The following is a 16,823-nucleotide window of genomic DNA, read 5'->3' on the forward strand; positions in this document are numbered from 1 at the left end:
AAGTCTGAGAGGACAGTTATGTAGAGGCTCGAAGGAAGCGCACATAAGATAGGTCATCACGGTGCATCGCAAAAGGAATTGGAGGAAACAAGTGAGTAAGGCCCTTAAGGAAGCAATTTACAATAGGGGACTTGAAAAGAGAAGGCTGGTTAGGAAGCTGAAAGAATGCCGAAATGGCCAAAAGATAGCCTTTTAGAGTGCCCAGAGCAGAGCCCTGCTGGGCCAAAGAAAGAATGAAGAGGAGAACCTCTGAAAGGGGGGAAGAAAGGGGATCCTCGGCCTTTGCTGTGCACCATGCCACAAATTTGTTCCATCTACAGGCGCATACAGTTTTAGTGGAAGGACGCCTGGCTGCCAAGATAACATTACAGACTTCGGGAGGAAGGTCGAAAGCTGTCAACTGTCGCCTCTCAATCTCCACGCAAGGAGGTGGAGGCAGTACAGGTTCGGGTGGAGGACTGTCCCCTGCTGCTGCGACAGAAGATCCTCCCGAAGGGACAGTCTTATCGGAGGATCGATGGCCATATGTAAGACCTCAGGTTACCGTACTCTTTGAGCCCAATCCGGGGCCACAAGAATGACTTGGACCCGGTCGCGCTTGATCTTCTTCAGCACTCTGGGTAGAAGTGGTATAGGCGGAAAGGCGTATAGAAGACCGCAACTCTACTTGCGACGAACAGCGTTGCAGAGCGAGTGCTGCCTTGGAAATTCCAACGTGCAGAACTGCTGACATTGTGCGTTCTCTTCTGTGGCGAATAGATCTAACCAAGGCTCTCCCCACCGCTGAAAGATACCTTGCACCACCTCTGAGTTAAGACGCTATTCGTGATCCATCATGCACTGGCGGCTGAGTTTGTCTGCCCTGGAGTTCAGAGAACCTGCCTGGTGTTCAACCACCAGGGACATGCCCTGATGTTTCAGCCACTTCCAGAGATGAAGTGCCTCCTGACATAGGGTCCAAGACCCCACTCTGCCCTGTTTGTTGCAGTACCACATGGCGGTGGTGTTGTCCGTGAACACCTACACTACTCTCCCTTTGACAGAAGAAAGGAATGCCTTCAGCGCAAGACGGATTGCCTGGAGTTCCAGAAGGTTGATGTGGAGCCCCGACTCCGCCAGAGACCAGAGGCCTCTGATCTCGGCCTCTCCCATGTGGCCAACGCCCACCCCCCCAAAAGTGATGCATCTGTCACCACGGTGAATTCTGGCTGGGGAAGGGAGAGGGACCTGCCGTTGACCCAATCCTGGTTCGTTAGCCACCACTGCAATTGATGTGCAGTGCCCTCCGAGATCCGGATGCAATGGGATAGATTCCCCGGATGCTGTGCCCACTGGAACTTCAGGTCCCACTGCAGAGCCTGCATATGCCACCTGGCATAGTCCACCAGCAGGTTGCAGGAGGCCATGAGACCCAGTAGCCTCAGGGTCATTCTGACCGAAACCTGGGATAGAGGCTAAAAGATCAGAGTCATAGCCCGAATATCCCGGACTCGATGCTCGGGAGGATAAGCTCGAAACTGCGCTGTGTCCAGAACCGCTCCGATGAAAAGGAGCTTCTAAAAGGGAATCAGGTGTGACTTCGGCACGTAGATGGTGAACCCCAGCGAATGCAGGAGGTTGGCTGTAGTCTGGAGGTTGGAGACAACAGCCTGGGATGAGCCCGCCTTCAACAGCCAGTCGTCGAGATAGGGGAAGACTGAAACCCCTAATATGCGCTGATGAGCTGCGACCACCGCCATCACTTTCGTGAACACCAGAGGGGCGCTGGTAAGGCCAAATGGAAGCACGGTAAACTGAAAGTGCTTGTGACCTACCATGAATCGTAGGTAATGCCTGTGAGCCGGCAGGACAGGGATGTGAAAATAAGCGCCCTGCAAATCCAACGCTACCATCCAGTCTCCAGGGTCGAGGGCAGACAGGACCTGAGCCAATGTCAACATTTTGGCCGGAGGAAGCGGTTGATGCTCCTGAGATCCAAGATAGGGCGCAGGCCCTTGTCCTTCTTGGGCACCAGAAAGTAGTGGGAACAACAACCACAACCTACTTCTGGGACAGGAACTCGCTCAATGGCTCCTTTGGACAAGAGACCTGTAACTTCCTGTTGAAGAAGGGCCAAGTGATCCTCCGACAAGCGATGGAATTGAGGTGGCATGGATGGAGGGGTAGCCTCGAAGAGGAGGGAGTAGCTCTGTCGGACTATATGCAAAATCCACCTGTCTGACGTGATGTTGAGCCAGTGGGGGACGTGATGGTGAATCCTGCCGCCCACTGGCGAATGGTGGCCCTGAAAGGTTGGACTAGGAGGGCTTGAAGGCTGCAGAGGGGGCGCTGGTGGACTGGCCCGCCCTCTGGCCAAAAAGACCCATGACGGTGGGTCCCACGACCCCGGCCGCAGAGCGGTTGAACAGCTTGCAAAGTCCTGTGGCTCTTGGAGGAACGTGGTGGGCCACCCCTTCCATAGCCACTAAAGGGTCGAAAAGCAGACTGTACGGGACGAGAGGCCCAAGGATCTCGAGCACGTTGTCTGCTTTGTCGCCAAACAAGCAATGGCCATCAAAGGGCATGTCCAAAAGTGTAGCATGGACATCACCAGAAAAGCCAGTAGACCTCAGCCAGGCGTAGCGTCGTAGGGCTGACATTGAAATCGTCCTGCCCAGCGAGTCAGCGGTATCCAGCCCACATCAGATGGCGAACTTCGCTGCGTCTCTCCCTTCGGCCACTGCACAGGAGAGCACAGCCCGGGCCTCCTCAGGGCACTGTGGCAGCACCTGTGCGAAAGTGTCCCCCACAGAATGGGAGTAACGGCCCAAGAGACATGCAGTGTTCATCGACCGCAGTCTTAAGCTGGAGGAAGAAAACATCTTCCCAAGATGGTCCAGCTTCTTGGATTCCCTATCAGATGGTTCGGTAGGGAATGCTCCCTTGGAAATCGAGTCTTGGACCACCAATCTCTCAGGGGTGGGGTGTTGGGAGAGGAAAATGGAGTCGCCGGGGGCCGGGCTGTGGCGTCGGGCAATCATCCTAACCACAGGAGCCCCTGTGTTGGGCGTAGACCAGGTGCCCAAAAGGATGTCCTCGAGGGCCTCACTGAATGGCAGCAGGGGCTCCGAAGAGGCAGCTGCCGATTGAAGCACCTCGGTCAGGAGGTTAGTCCTTCCAGCCACCGTGGGAAGCTCAAGGTTTAAGGCCTCAGCCACCCTACGCAACACCACTGCATATGATGCACCCTCCTCCATAGCCATGGTAGGGGGAGAAAGAATGCTAAAGTCTGTAGAAGTGTCCAGAGGGTCCACAGACCCCTCTCAGTCCTCCTTTCCCTCCTCTGGTAGCCACTCAGGGCGATAGTGAACACCAGGGGAGAACAGGGGTACAAAAGTACAGGTCGGCGACGTAGGTCCGGCTCCATGTCCACATCGAGGTGGAGGCCGGGGTCGATGTTGGTTGGGGACACAACCGGCGTCGGAGGGGGCGGAGGTGTCGCGAATGGATTCGGCGCCGGAGGAGGAATCACAAGGTCGACCAGCGCCGATCCGGATCCAGGCCTGGATACCTGGGGGCGCTGTGGCGCCGAAGCTACCAGCATCGAAGGCCTAGAGCCACAAGCCGAGTCCGCAGGGCCCGAAGGCGCACTGGCGGAGTCGGGCTGCCCAAAATTAGAGTGGAGGGCTTCATATGAACTACGAAGTTGGGCAGGGGTCCCTCCGGCTCCCGGAAAGGGAGGGAGGCTCAGAGCCGACCCAACAGGCTCCGCTGGCGGAGCTGGACGACTACCATCCACGACGGTGCTTCTCCACCTTCTTTTTGTGCTTCGACTTACCCGAAGACGAAGACTTCGACTAGGAGTGGTGGTGATGGCTCTGCGACTGGTCCCGCGACCTCCCTCTTGACCAGGACCTCAAACGACGCGGAGCAGACTGCCAGACCTCCAGAAGCTTTCGGGACCGCTCCCGCAAAGACTTCGGGCCATGGCCCGGCAGTTGGAGCACGACTTTGGGTCGTGCTTCAGGCACCAGAAGCACACATGATGGGGGACCGTCACCAATATCAGCTTGTGGCAGGAGCTACAAGGTTTGAAGCTGGTACGCAGTGATGACATCGCTGGGCACCAGGAGTCGTAACGACTCGAAAAGATGTCGACAAAAAGTGGCAAAAATAGAGTCATAAAGTGACTCGAGGTACCGCTCTCTCCGGATCTGCGCTGACTGGCGCGGAAAAAGAAAGAACTGACGTGAGCGCGCAGGGGCGGCGTCTAAGTAGATACTACGTCGTCATTCCAGCTACCACAACGTCATCCGACGCCACCTACCGACGTGCAGGGGTACTGGTGAAGAAAAAATTCTCCGGATCCAGTCTGATGCCTGGGGGTATTCTAAGGTGAGTAATCCATAACTAATAGTCACTTTCAGATATTACATTTCCTAATGTGCCCATCAGGATTAGAAACCTGTTGTGATGTTTATGTTGCAGTTTAAAATCAACAAGCCAGCGCATCAAAATACAAACCCCTTGCCTCTTGAAAATATGAACTACGTGAAGCAAAATACCTGTGGTGGGAGAACCATTTTAAACTAAAAGAACATGAGTGTCCAGGTGTCAGGTGCATCCCTTGCAGGAAAGCAATATCTAGAACGTGCCTATCCAGATACCCAATAATCTTCTTGCCTTGCGTCACTTGTTGAGACCTCTAATATTCCACATGAGCAAAGTAATCACTTTTTTATGGTTTGCTATAGAACCAGGCATGACATACTCTTAAACATCCTATGTATAAACCAATAACTAATTAGTAGGCTAAATCAATATTTCAGCAATACATAAAGCGACCCTCCAACAATGAATATTATCCCTGAATCCAACCCCTCTCCGCACTGATACTCCCATCTTTGAGTGCCATAAACCAATAACCTGAAATTCCGTGCACTCCTGTCAAGGAAAGCAAATGAAACAACTAACGAAAGGTGATACACACCATGTGTTGTGATATCCCTCTGAAGCATGATCAGCATATGGGTGTCCCCAGCGACCTTCAAATTTTATGAACAGATATCATAAGGTGTTAACAATGTGTGCAGTTTCCGCATATCAATTAGTTATGTTTTTGTATATCTTGTTTGTCTACAGACGAGGGTACATAAAGTTGTATGTCTGTAGCACTGCATTACTCTTCGTCTGCAGTCACTTTCCAGCTCTCTGTGTCTTTTACTGTGTTTAGATTCCTTCAGTGATTTGGATGATCTTTTGGAGCCAGCAAGTGTATTACAGACTATAGATAGTTTTGTGGCATTGTGAAAAATATGTGTTCTCGCCCTTAAGTCAATCTTTAAAGCATGGAGTACTTAACATTGAGAACTCTCAGTATATGCTTCACCTCTGTGAACATGCGTCGTGCTTTTTAGACAGCAGTATTAAAAACAGGATCAATAGACATTATTGACCCTTGGTTTTGAAGAGAACATTTTTCTTGTGCCAGTCACAAAACAGTGCCATGGTCACGAAAATTGAGCAGTTTTGCAAAGATTGGCCTAGGAGGTGCACCCAGTGGTGGTCATTGGCCCAGTGACCTATGCACACGTTCTACCAAGAACAGATTTGTGAAGGTGCTGCGGTCAAATAGATAAGTGAGTAGAGTTTCCACATAGGTATCCATCTGCTTTGTAGATTCAGCAATACACATAATGCGCATATTATTGAGCCTGGATCCCACATCTAGATCTTCATTCTTCACTTGTGACGGCCAGGGTCAGCTTTTGCAGACTAGTAACTTTGGCCCTGGTGTCCGTCATATGATCTTCAAGATCAGAGCAACTGCATTCCGTGCCATCTATCTTGATTGTTTACCGGTCAATCCATTCCATAAAGCGGTTGAGGCGAGTCACGATAGAGTCTAGTTTTGCATCAACTGACTGTAGCTTAGCCTCAAGGTCTAACAAAATGGCTGTTGTAGTGACTTGAGGCCCCGTTTCCTCCATGCCAGTGGGACCCCTCTGTTGCCAGATACCATTTCTTCCTGGTGCCAAACGTTAAGTTTCCCTTGCTTTGGTTCGCCTTTGCCCATCTATGGCTCATATAACGAGTGCCTGTCCAATCCACACGATTCCTCACATAGTTACACTTGCATCTTTAACTGAAGTTCCTCGCTAACTGAGGTGGTTATTTCGCAGCTCCATGTACAGCTGTTGTAATACCGCCATTCTCAACATGGGAAACAGCCAAGCCCTAGATTTGACAATGCAGTTCGTTCACTATTCCCCCTAAGGGCAGACAAAGGTGTATAATTGCAAACAAGGCATTGCCAAGATCTGTATAATTTGGGTGTGTTATCTCTTTGAGGGTCAGGTAAGCAACAAACTCTTTATGTTGGCCACTACACATTTCTTTCCTGGCTAGTGGTGTCATATTTTCACTAAATCGCACTCGAGGCTACAATCCATTGCTAAGGATTATTCTTTTGCCTCACAACAAGGCTTTGGGCTGCCAGAATTGCTCCATGCAGCAGGCACACCACGTCCTCAGCACTTGCCAGCCCACCTAGAGGTCCATGCACTCTGTGTCGCATTCACCAGCAGGGTGCCCCACACACACCGGAGGATCAGTGTCAGCAAAACATGCAATGGGAGTCTGGGTCCGAGGGTACTTTAAATTAGACACAGTCGACATGGAGGGTGGGCAAAGGAGACTGTCTCAGGCTCGCCAGCAGTCCTTATCACTGGTTGGTCTCGGAGGTCCGCCTTCCTGTGTAGGCTACGGTTTCTTCTATGAAGTGCAGTGGTTTTAACAGCTTGGCCCTTTGCGTTCCCCCTGGGCCCTATCTTTTCCAGCTACCCTTACCCATCAGTAGAAGCAGCACTGGTTGCATGGGAAGTCATCCCTCTGCCGGGAAGAAATCATGCCTGACAGTGCTTCGTACCAGGTCGCCATTTTGGGTGCTCGCGTGGCATTGCCCCCTACTCAATATATGCTTGACTGTATGTATCAAGGTTTAATGTAAAGTGTTTTGAAACCCTTGAGGTGGAATTTGATCTAAATACCTCAAATGATGAATCAAAATATACAGAGCAGTTGCAGTATTTGCAAAGCGCTTCATACCCCACTGAGGTGCCCTGAAGCTCATTATCCGGTGGATAGCGTGCCACCTGATGGAGGAGTGCTTGGTTGAAACAGAGTTGTACTTGCATGTGCCTTTGTGGAAAACAGGGTTGGTGTTGTGTGTGAGTGACTAAAGTAATGCTCCTATCGTACCTTGGGTTGCAGCACCTAATGGTGTGATGGAGTAAAGATGTACGAGTTAGGATGCATTTGGATGGTATTCACTGGCTGCAGTAAGTTACTATGGTGTCTCGGTTAAAAATTACATATCTTACAAGCACACATTTATTAAAAGATTGATTGCTGGTATGACATGTTTGTTAAAGTGAAGACAAGGAGTCTGGATCAGCAGTAGCTTGTTCCCAAATTCTCAAGTATCCTTGAGGAAAAATCAAATCAAAACAATTTTGTTGAGCGAAACAAACTTACACAAAACATTTTATTGCATTGTTTAAACATTTTCACTCAGTAAAAACACCCAAAACGTATGATGTATCACAAAGCAGAGCTCAAGAGGAGGCTATTCACTGTGTTTTGATTGCATCACGAGGCTTGCTCCTACCACAAGCGCTGCTTTCAGCATCTGCTCAGTCATCAAAACACTGCAGGCAAGAGCTTTTGATCTATTCCTCGCCATGGTCCTGGAGGGAAGACTGCATCAACTTATGATTACTTATGCCATTCTATACAGAAATACAGACACGAGTTTGTGTAACAGTAACTTTTCCGAGAATTTGCTTATGCCACAATGAATTTAGTGGGCATAGTAATTTGCTAACTAATTGAATTTCATTTCTTGTCCCATACAATGGAACAATAATTTCACAAGGATTCCTATTGCTGGCGGGAATAAAATGAGTGGCAAAGAAATAAAATGGATTGATATATATATAACTGGACTGCTTGATCTATAATCCAAAATACGAGGTGAATTGAATCTTAAATATAGGAAAAGTGGTCAGTTTTGAACAATATTGTACACATGGTACCAAGTGAAAAATTTAAGAAAATATTTAGAGGTTGAGAAGAGAACCTCTTTACATGAAAACCATGCACTTGTTTCCTAAGCTTCAACACATTAGCATTAGTTTGTGAACTATTTCGGTTCCCAAATGTATACCACAATAGGTTTTGTGTTATTCATTATACCAGCCTGTATATAAAAGAAAAAACTAAAGACTGAAAAGCCCAGAATTCGAGAGTATAAAAGGTTGCGTTAAATGCAGAGGTCAGTCCAGTACAGATCCAATTTGTGATGCCTATCATGAAAATGTAACCTCATGAAATGGCACTAGTGAAAAACTAGTACTAGTAAGCTCCAAATGAGAATTTTGCTACAAACTGACATGCTTTTGATGTGTTGTGACACAATTCACTGCAACTTGGACTCTGACAACGTAAGTGCCAGAAGCATAAAATAAACATTACAAACATTTAACTCCTCATTTCAGGAATTTTCATTTCCACATTTTCGATTCAACAGGTTTATAAATATTTGCGATAATCCTGGTCATCCACTTTTAAATATGTATTGCGTTGACAATCTAAATTACAGCTTCACCATTACTGCAAAACACATCCTACGCCCATCCTCTCATTAAACTTTCTTCCAAGTTAAGTTGGGCTTCATGTGATCAAACAGAATTATGACTTTTATAGGCGGCAAAAAAAAAAAAAAAAAAATAGTCCTCTAAAGACAACTAGAGAAGACAGAACGATCTAAATAATAGTTCACGCATAATAGAAAAGTAATACACACGTGACGGCAGCTAAAACGGAGCAGAAACAGCTGTAACAAAGTAGTACAAAAAACACAGCAGAAACAAACACAGCGTATACAAGATTGTAAAAATTAATGTGATCCTACTTCAATAAACTACTACTGCCCAATTCCTTTCTACTACCCTCAGGCTATTTTGGGACAACAGAGTCGTGTTAAACCAACAGGCTTTTCAATGAGACAACTTTTCACTTAGCAAAGGATCAGATAAAATGAAACATTTCTTTAGAATTTTTTTTTAAGTTGCGTCGATTTTGAGTAGAACTAACTTGTTTTGCACCTGCTGTTAAAGATGCGGGATGGAAACATCTACTCAAACAAATTGTGCCTGCTTGAGAACCGAGGAGACGTTTTTGGTAAATGTGCAGAGAATTTATCAAGCTGAAGGCGGATCTTTAAGAGAATACATTTTTAGTAAGTAGTACAACAGTCATGATGATATATATATATATATATTTTTTACCAGACGCTTGAAGCAATGTGCTCCACTTCCGTCTGTTTAAAGCATAGGGTCCTTCTGCCTCCAGAAGAGTTATGTTTCCAAAGTTTCTTCATTGGCCCCACAAGTGTCAACCACACAAATTAGGCAGCTGGTTACGGGGAAAGCGCGGACCTTGGAGTTGGCCACCCACTTGTCTGTTTCAGTGTTGTACTCCAAGATGTGACCCAGCCGTCCAACACCCTGGAAGCCAGCCAGCACATAAAGCATGGAGCCGACAGCAGCACATTTCACAGTCACGCCCTTCCAGGGCATTGGTGACACAATCTTCCATTCGTTCAGTTTGATGTCAAAGTACTCCACGCTGTCTAAGCCACCTAAAGGAAAAATACAGCATCAGGTTTGGTAAAAGTTTAAGAAACACATTTTAAGCATGGTTAGCTGGAGAATTAGACAACTCTCGACTACCATCTAATATATATATATTCCGGAATTTGAACACGTGTTTCTTGGATCTAATTAGTTACAATTTTGTTAATAACTACAAAATACAATAATATTCAAGAAACAAACTAAACCGTTTTAGCAGAACCAAACATCAACTGCTTTAAGTCCGCAGACAAAACAGTGCCACATAAGCATCGATGACGTCTTCACCGACGCAGTAAATACTTCCGCTCCCTGTATATGTTGGTCTCCATGTCTGGTTAGGTAGTAATTTTACAGGAAGGGGCACACGTCCCGGTCCGGTTTCCACACTTAACATACTTCGCCCTTGTGGCTTAAGGTATTATTCCTTCTCTTAGTCTGTGGGCAGAGACTCATCCTCCCTCCCTCCTTGGCAGTCTATAAACAGAAGTGTTCTGCACCTACTCAGTGGTAGTAGCACAACAATTCTAGTCTTGTACCAGAGACAAATTCTATTAGTGAGAACTATACCGAAAATTGATGCCACCGTTTTTCTGATGGAAAATCTCTTTTTTGATTCATTATCGCTTCCTATGCGTCAGAGAGACCAGGAAGCACGTTCTATTGCAACAAAAGGCAAACAGACCCAGAGCCTTTTCAGCTTCAAAGCTGCGTAGGCACCATTGGATGCTTCATATCAGCTCCTCACACCCATGATACCAGTGATGCCAATTTCATGCCTGATTGGTAGGGACCAAGGGCACATCATGTCAGGTTGCATCAGATGTCAGGCAAAACATGGGGGTAACCATGCAAAAAGGGGCACTTTCCTACAAATGGCTTCAGTAAAACAAGCATTGGCTTTGCCAATGTGTTTTAGCCATGTTGTACACCAGCATGTCTAAAAGTTAGTGGTGTAGAGAAGAGAGGCGTAGAGTGGAGTAACACAAATTGTTGTGTAATGGAGCGGCATAAAGTAGAGTTGCATACAGTGGAGTGGTGTAGAGTTAAGTGCACAGGTGTAGTGTGTGGCAGAGTATAGTGTGGTAGAATGCAGTGGTGAGTGCAGTGGCACAGAATTCAGCGGCGTAGATTAGAGTATGGAGTAGTAATGTGCAGAGTAGAGTGTCAGAGTGCAGTGGTGTAGAGTGGCGTAGACAGCACCGGAGTCGAGTGGTGAAAACTGACAGGAGTGGCGTAGAGGGTAATGGCACAGGCTACAGTGGTGCTGAGTGAGGTAAAGTGCAGTGAGGTAGAGTGCACCGGCGTAGAGTGAACTGGCGCAGTCTGTTTTAGAGTAGGGTGAAGTGAAGTGGCATAGAGTGGAGTGGTGTAGGGTAGAGTGCAGTAGCGTAGTTTAGACGGACAGAGTAATGGCGTTAAGTGGTGTAAAGTGCAGTGGCATGGAGTGCAGTGGTGCAGAGTAGATTAGAGTGATGAACAGTGGACTGACAGAGTTCAGGGGTGTAGAGTGCAGTGGTGTAGAGTGGAGTGGTACAGAGTAGAGTGCATTGGCATAGAGTATAGTGGCATAGAGTGCAGTGTGGAGTAGAGTTCAATTGTGCAGAGTAGAGTGGAGTGGCAAACAGTGCAGTGGTTTAGAGTAGAGTGATGTAGAGGAGAAATATAGAATGAAGTGGCGTAGAGTGCAGTGGCATAGAGTGGAGTAGAGTGCACTGGCGCAGAGTGCCATGCCGTGGTGTAAAGTGGAGTGGTGCAGAGTAGAGTGGAGTGGCACAGAGTGGAGTATGCATGGTGTGGTAGCACACTGCCATTACAGACAACACATTTTCAACTGAAATGACCATTACATTTGCACAGACATAGTTTTACTAATAAAACTATACAGCTCACAAACAAGAATATGTGGAAATGGCACCAGCTACTGTATTGATTTATTTTGAGCATATTGAAGTATTTGCTTCCAACACACTTCCGAATTAACAAAAAGGTGCTTCATTTGTGCTTTGCTAATTCTGATATATTCGGATATATTTGCACAATTCCTTTAAATGTTGTATGCTAGGCTAAAAACCCTTTCTTACCCCCAGTATCCAGCAAAATTGTCAAATAAATCCTCTCACTTTAAACTCGGGGGAAGAAAAGTAAACACCAGGCTCCCTCGAAAGACACAGCCTGAGATTTGATCTCTGTCTTTAAATGCTCAGCAAATGTGACTGGATAGGAACAGAATTTCCAGGCCGGTTTACAGAAAGGAGCACTTGTTGAAAAATATAAGGAGAGGTAGTGTGAAAAGGCTTTGCTCCTTGGGAGGGACGAACTGAACCTGGACAGCCTAAAACAAATAAAGCCACCAAACACAGAGCCAGAAAATGTGAGCAACAAACTAAAAGGCCAATGGCAAGCAAAGGGCGGAATGCATTCCCAAGGAAGGTTTTAGAATGTTCTCAAGATGTGGTTAGAAAACCAGTCAGCTGTGCAGTCTAATAGGCTTCGACCTAAACAGACTTAAAGAGTGAGAGAATTCTAAAGAATTTAAAGAATTTGTAACAAGCAATTCTGAAATTTAAGGTAATGAAAATAACTTTGCTCAAACTGATTCAGAAGAGCACAAAAAATAGCTTTAGGCTCAACTATTAAAATAGCTTGTTGGCGGAATGGCTTGGATACAGAACATGGCGGTCGCTCTCCAGAAGAGCTCCGCGTCAGTAATCCACATCCAGCCGCCTGATCCTCAGAGTCTGACCGTCCGAGTTGATCGTTTTAGGCGTCTCCCACAGAGTGCCTTCCAGCCATAATTTTGTGCCGCAACCAGTCTTTCTGGAGAGATAGCCGGAGTGGTGCTCACAGCCACGTGGACGGCAGGCCCGTCGTGCAGAAAGAGACAGGCCGTGGTGCTCTCCCTGCAGGGCAGCGGTGGGAGACTCTCCCTTGTTCCACCAGAGCTCTGGAGACAGCCCACTCCAGGATGGAGGAACCCATCCCCCCATAACCTCTGGATCGAGCCTCATGGCCGGGGGAGCTGGACTGGGCATAAGCGAATCGGAGGGTCATGTGCTGCTGGTTGGAATCTAGGAGAGCGGCTGTTGATGGTGGTGGTGGACACCCGACAGAGCAGATAGACCTGCACAACATGAGGCGATGGGCCGGATCCCCCTGAGGAGGTGAGAGGAAACGCCAGGGTTCTCCTGCCGGCTCCTGCTGCAGCCTGCCTCACAACCACTCACAACCACTCCATGGCACACGTTTGGAACTGTAGCTGGCTGCTTAAGGGGTGATAGGACACAGAGGGGGCCGCATGGGTGAATGGTGACTCCAGCCCTTCTTGGCCTTTAAACACTCCCCTTGCCTGGGCCTCATCATCTGCGACTGTTCGGCAGCTGCCGGGCCGACCTCACGTAGGCTCTGTGTCTCACCAATCCCTGCACTGGGCCCCCTATATCCTCAGAGATTTCAAAGACTTCCTACAATCACAGAGCCCACCCACGGAGGTGACAAATACAGTAGGTACTCAACACATTGGTTTCAGCTGTACAATGAAGGGGTGATCGCCGCAGCCGGCAGCACAATCAAGCCTCCCCCTTCCCCCCCCACTATTAATCTTGCTGATGAGGGTGGTGGCTTATGTGGCTTGAGCCTGCTTGGGGAGTCCATGGGAGGACCGCAGCTAACGCTGCAGTCCTTTCGCACTGGCAGACGGCTGCTGCCGTGGGTCTGCTGGGCCCTGTTCCCCTCCTTATCGGCCCTCCCAGTGGTGCCACGGGTGGGAGTGGCTGGGCAGTGCGGTGGGTGAATTCGCTTCTGGTGGTATACTCGAGCCATGCAGCACCGACTCCTCTGCTGGCAGCTCACCTCGATAGAATGATGCACAAAACCTGGGCCAGTCCAATTGCTACAGTATGGCCTATACTGACTTGATACACACCTTGGCGGCCTTCTTACCTACACCCTGGTGGCCGCTGGAGATGCTAAACCGCTAATTACATCCTTTGCCATTCCCCACTTGCTATTGAACCTACACTTTCAGTAGAAAATTGGGCACTGGCTGGGGACAAAAACCTCCTCCTGATCTTTTCCACCAGCTCCCTTCTCCAGTGACTGTCCACTTTCAACACCTGAGATGGTACAAGACAAGCCGGCTGGCTCTGACTCCCAACAAAAAATAGGTAAATTCACCAAGCAAACTCCTGCCGACGAGGCTGGAGCTGTTGGGGAAGAAACACAACCTACTGAGGGGCTACAGATATCCTTAATTCTGCAGGCAATTCGGGACCTCAAAGACACTATTGTATTGTATTGTATTGTAAGGGGAACTTGTAAAGCGCGCTGACACCGTGGGTTTCCTGGCGCTGGCAGACTACTGAGGGGCTAGGAGGGTTTTAACCGGATTGAGGAAAAAGCCAAGTTTTTAGGGATTTACGGAAAAGGGTGAGGGAGTTGGAGGTTTTGAGAGAGAGGGGGAAGGAATTCCAAAGTTTGGGGGCCAGAAATGCAAATCTCCGGCCTCCGGATCTGCAGAGTTTGACAGGGGGAATGAGTAAGAGGTGCAGATGAGAGGATCTCAGGTTCCGCGAGGGACTATAGGACCTGATGAGGGATTTCAGAAAAGCAGGACAGGAACCAGATAAAGATTTAAAGGTGAGGCAGCCGATCTTAAAGGCTGCCCTCGAGATAACCGGGAGCCAGTGCAGTTTTAGAAGGAGGGGTTTGGCGGATTGCCATTTCGGAATCCCACAGGCCAATCTCGCCGCTTGATTTTGAACGAATTGTAGTCTGGAAAGAGATGTTTTGGGCAGACCATGATAGATAGCATTCGAAAAATCTAAGCGGGAGAGGACAAGGGCCATGATTACTTGCAGGAGGGCTTCAGGAGTGAGGAGATAAGCCACCTTCCTGATCCTGCGCAGCTGGAACATACAGGAGGAGACAACTGTCCCCACCTGGGGCCCAAGGGAGAGACCGGAGTCGATAGTGACCCCTAGGCTTTTTACCGAGGCCACAGGGGTGGGGGGGGGCCGAGTTCTACCGGCCAAAAGTGCGGACCCCAGTAAGTAGAGCTCTTGCCAGGGAGAAGAAGCTCCGTCTTTCCGGGATTCAGTTTGAGCTGGTTTTGGCTCATCCACAATAAAATGTGGGACATGACTGCCTGAAAGTTGGGAATAGCAGAGGGGGAATCGAGAGGAAAGATGAGTTGCAGGTCGTCCGCGTAATTGAAGACGGTGACGTCCCACTGCCTCAAGGAAAAGAGAAGGGGTCGAAGATAAAGATTGAAAAGAAGGGGGGATAGGGAGGAGCCCTGAGGGACCCCACAGGGCAAGTGCTCCCAAGGAGCTCTAAAAGTGCCCAGGCTGAGGGTCTGAGACCTCCCGGTCAGGAAGGATTTGACCCATGCCAGCGCCAGGCCCTGGATGCCAGCTTGCTCGACACAGTGGAGAAGGATGTTGTGGTCCACCGTGTCGAAAGCAGCCGACAGATCTAATAAAACCAAGGCCTGGGGGGTACCCTTGTCAGCACCGTCTCTCAGGGCATCCAACACGGCCAAGATGACAGTCTCCGTAGAGTGGCCGGGTCTAAAGCCGGCCTGATTGGTCTCAAGAAAGTTGGAGCTCTCGATGAACTGTGAGAGACAGGTGGTGACTATGGAGGCCAAAATGGGGAAACTCCAAGTTGACCTTGCTCTGATCCGCCAAGACCTGAGGAATATTGTACACAGAGTTACAGAGGTGGAGGTCAAGGTATCCGAGACTGAAGACGCAGTAAAATCGCACAAATCCTGTCTAGTGAGACTAACGATTGGTGGGGCATTTCGACGCCCAGGTGGAGGATGAAGAAGGCAGACACAACAACCTAAGCATTGTGGTTATACCTGAGGGCGCAGAAGAGACTACCCCTACTGCATTCAACTTTGAATGGTTCAAAAGCTGGATACCCACTACAGATGTCTGCAACCGCTTCATAGTTGCCCGCGGTGGGTGTCCCACCCCTTTATTGCCAGAGTCCTCAAGTATGCAGACCGAGATACCGTCTACAAAGTGGCACGCAGTGCGGATCGCTAAGGTTTTAATCCTCTCCTGAAATTATTTTTCCAGACTACACCCTAAAGGTTCAGGAGCGCTCCTTCTTGGAGGCGAAGCAAAAACTACAGGCCATGGGCACTGCATACATGCTCCTCTTTTCAGCCCATCTGAAGGTTATCTTTCAAGAATAACCTTTTCCTTGGACACTCCTGAGGCCGTTTGGGACTGGTTAGAGGAATGCCCCATTTGGCACACTGAGAGACACTCATCTGGGGGGAGGAGGTGGCATTGATGGAGCTCAAAGTGAGCGGCACACAGCCATGCAGCGACGGCCGTGCTGCTGAGTGCTGATGGCCAGATCACTCAGGCCTGATAGATCTCGCTACCAGACCGTTGCTTCCGCAGTGACTGATAACCCCTCCGAAAATGCAGCTTGTCACGCAATCGGCAGGCACCCCTGGCCTTATTTAGGGGTCTATCAGGTTTCAGCTGGTGGGCACCTTAGCACATCGCAGTCTAGGCGCACTGACGGCCAGTACTTCTAGTTTGGGAAGAATTCAAATTATGCCTGACAGACCAGAAAAAGTAGGAGGGTGAAGGGAGGCGAGCCCTCCGGTACCTTGTCACTCCTCTCGGAGAATGTAAATGGCACGCTAGACAAAATTGAATGCAGGGCAGTACTTTAAGCAGCTCACAGAATTGGTTATGACATCCCCTTGCTCCAGGAGACCCATCTCCTGGGCAACAGCTGCCTATTCCTGGCTTGAAAGGGTTTTTCACAAGCCTTCCATTCGGGATTTCAGCGAGGGTCATGGGGAGTGGCCATTTTGGTCCATAGACATGTCACTCTGGCAGTGTCCAAGGTGTGGCATGATAGCATGGGTCACTACATGGAAGTAACGGACACTCTGTGGAGCTTCCCAATTTCGTTACTCTGCATATATGCTCCCTCGCCCCTCACTGCTGTACTCCTGGGTAAGCTTGGTGGTCTTCTGGGTGAGGTGTCAGTAGCTACAGAAGGGTGACCTTAATGTCGTGTGCCCCCCTGCTCTTGAACGCTCTGGCGAGTCTGCCGTTGTAGGTCACAGCACAACTCTATTATCTACTTTTTTGTACAATTTGTCCTTGATAG

At 48.7% G+C, this 16,823-nt stretch overlaps 1 protein-coding gene across 2 annotated transcripts in view; it reads right to left on the minus strand.

Annotated features, from left to right (window-relative positions):
- Positions 1-7,511: 7,511 nt before the first annotated feature.
- The window catches only part of KLHL7 (kelch like family member 7), a 255,900-nt gene continuing 246,588 nt past the window's right edge, over positions 7,512-16,823 (minus strand). For both annotated transcript variants that reach the window (XM_078663561.1, XM_078663560.1), the window contains exon 11: positions 7,512-9,682. In XM_078663561.1, the coding sequence (XP_078519687.1) occupies positions 9,399-9,682 (284 nt within the window). In that variant the 3' untranslated portion in view covers positions 7,512-9,398. The remainder of the gene's footprint in view (positions 9,683-16,823) is intronic.

The sequence above is a fragment of the Lissotriton helveticus genome, chromosome 10, assembly GCF_964261635.1.
Source record: "Lissotriton helveticus chromosome 10, aLisHel1.1, whole genome shotgun sequence".
Classification (NCBI taxonomy): domain Eukaryota; kingdom Metazoa; phylum Chordata; class Amphibia; order Caudata; family Salamandridae; genus Lissotriton; species Lissotriton helveticus.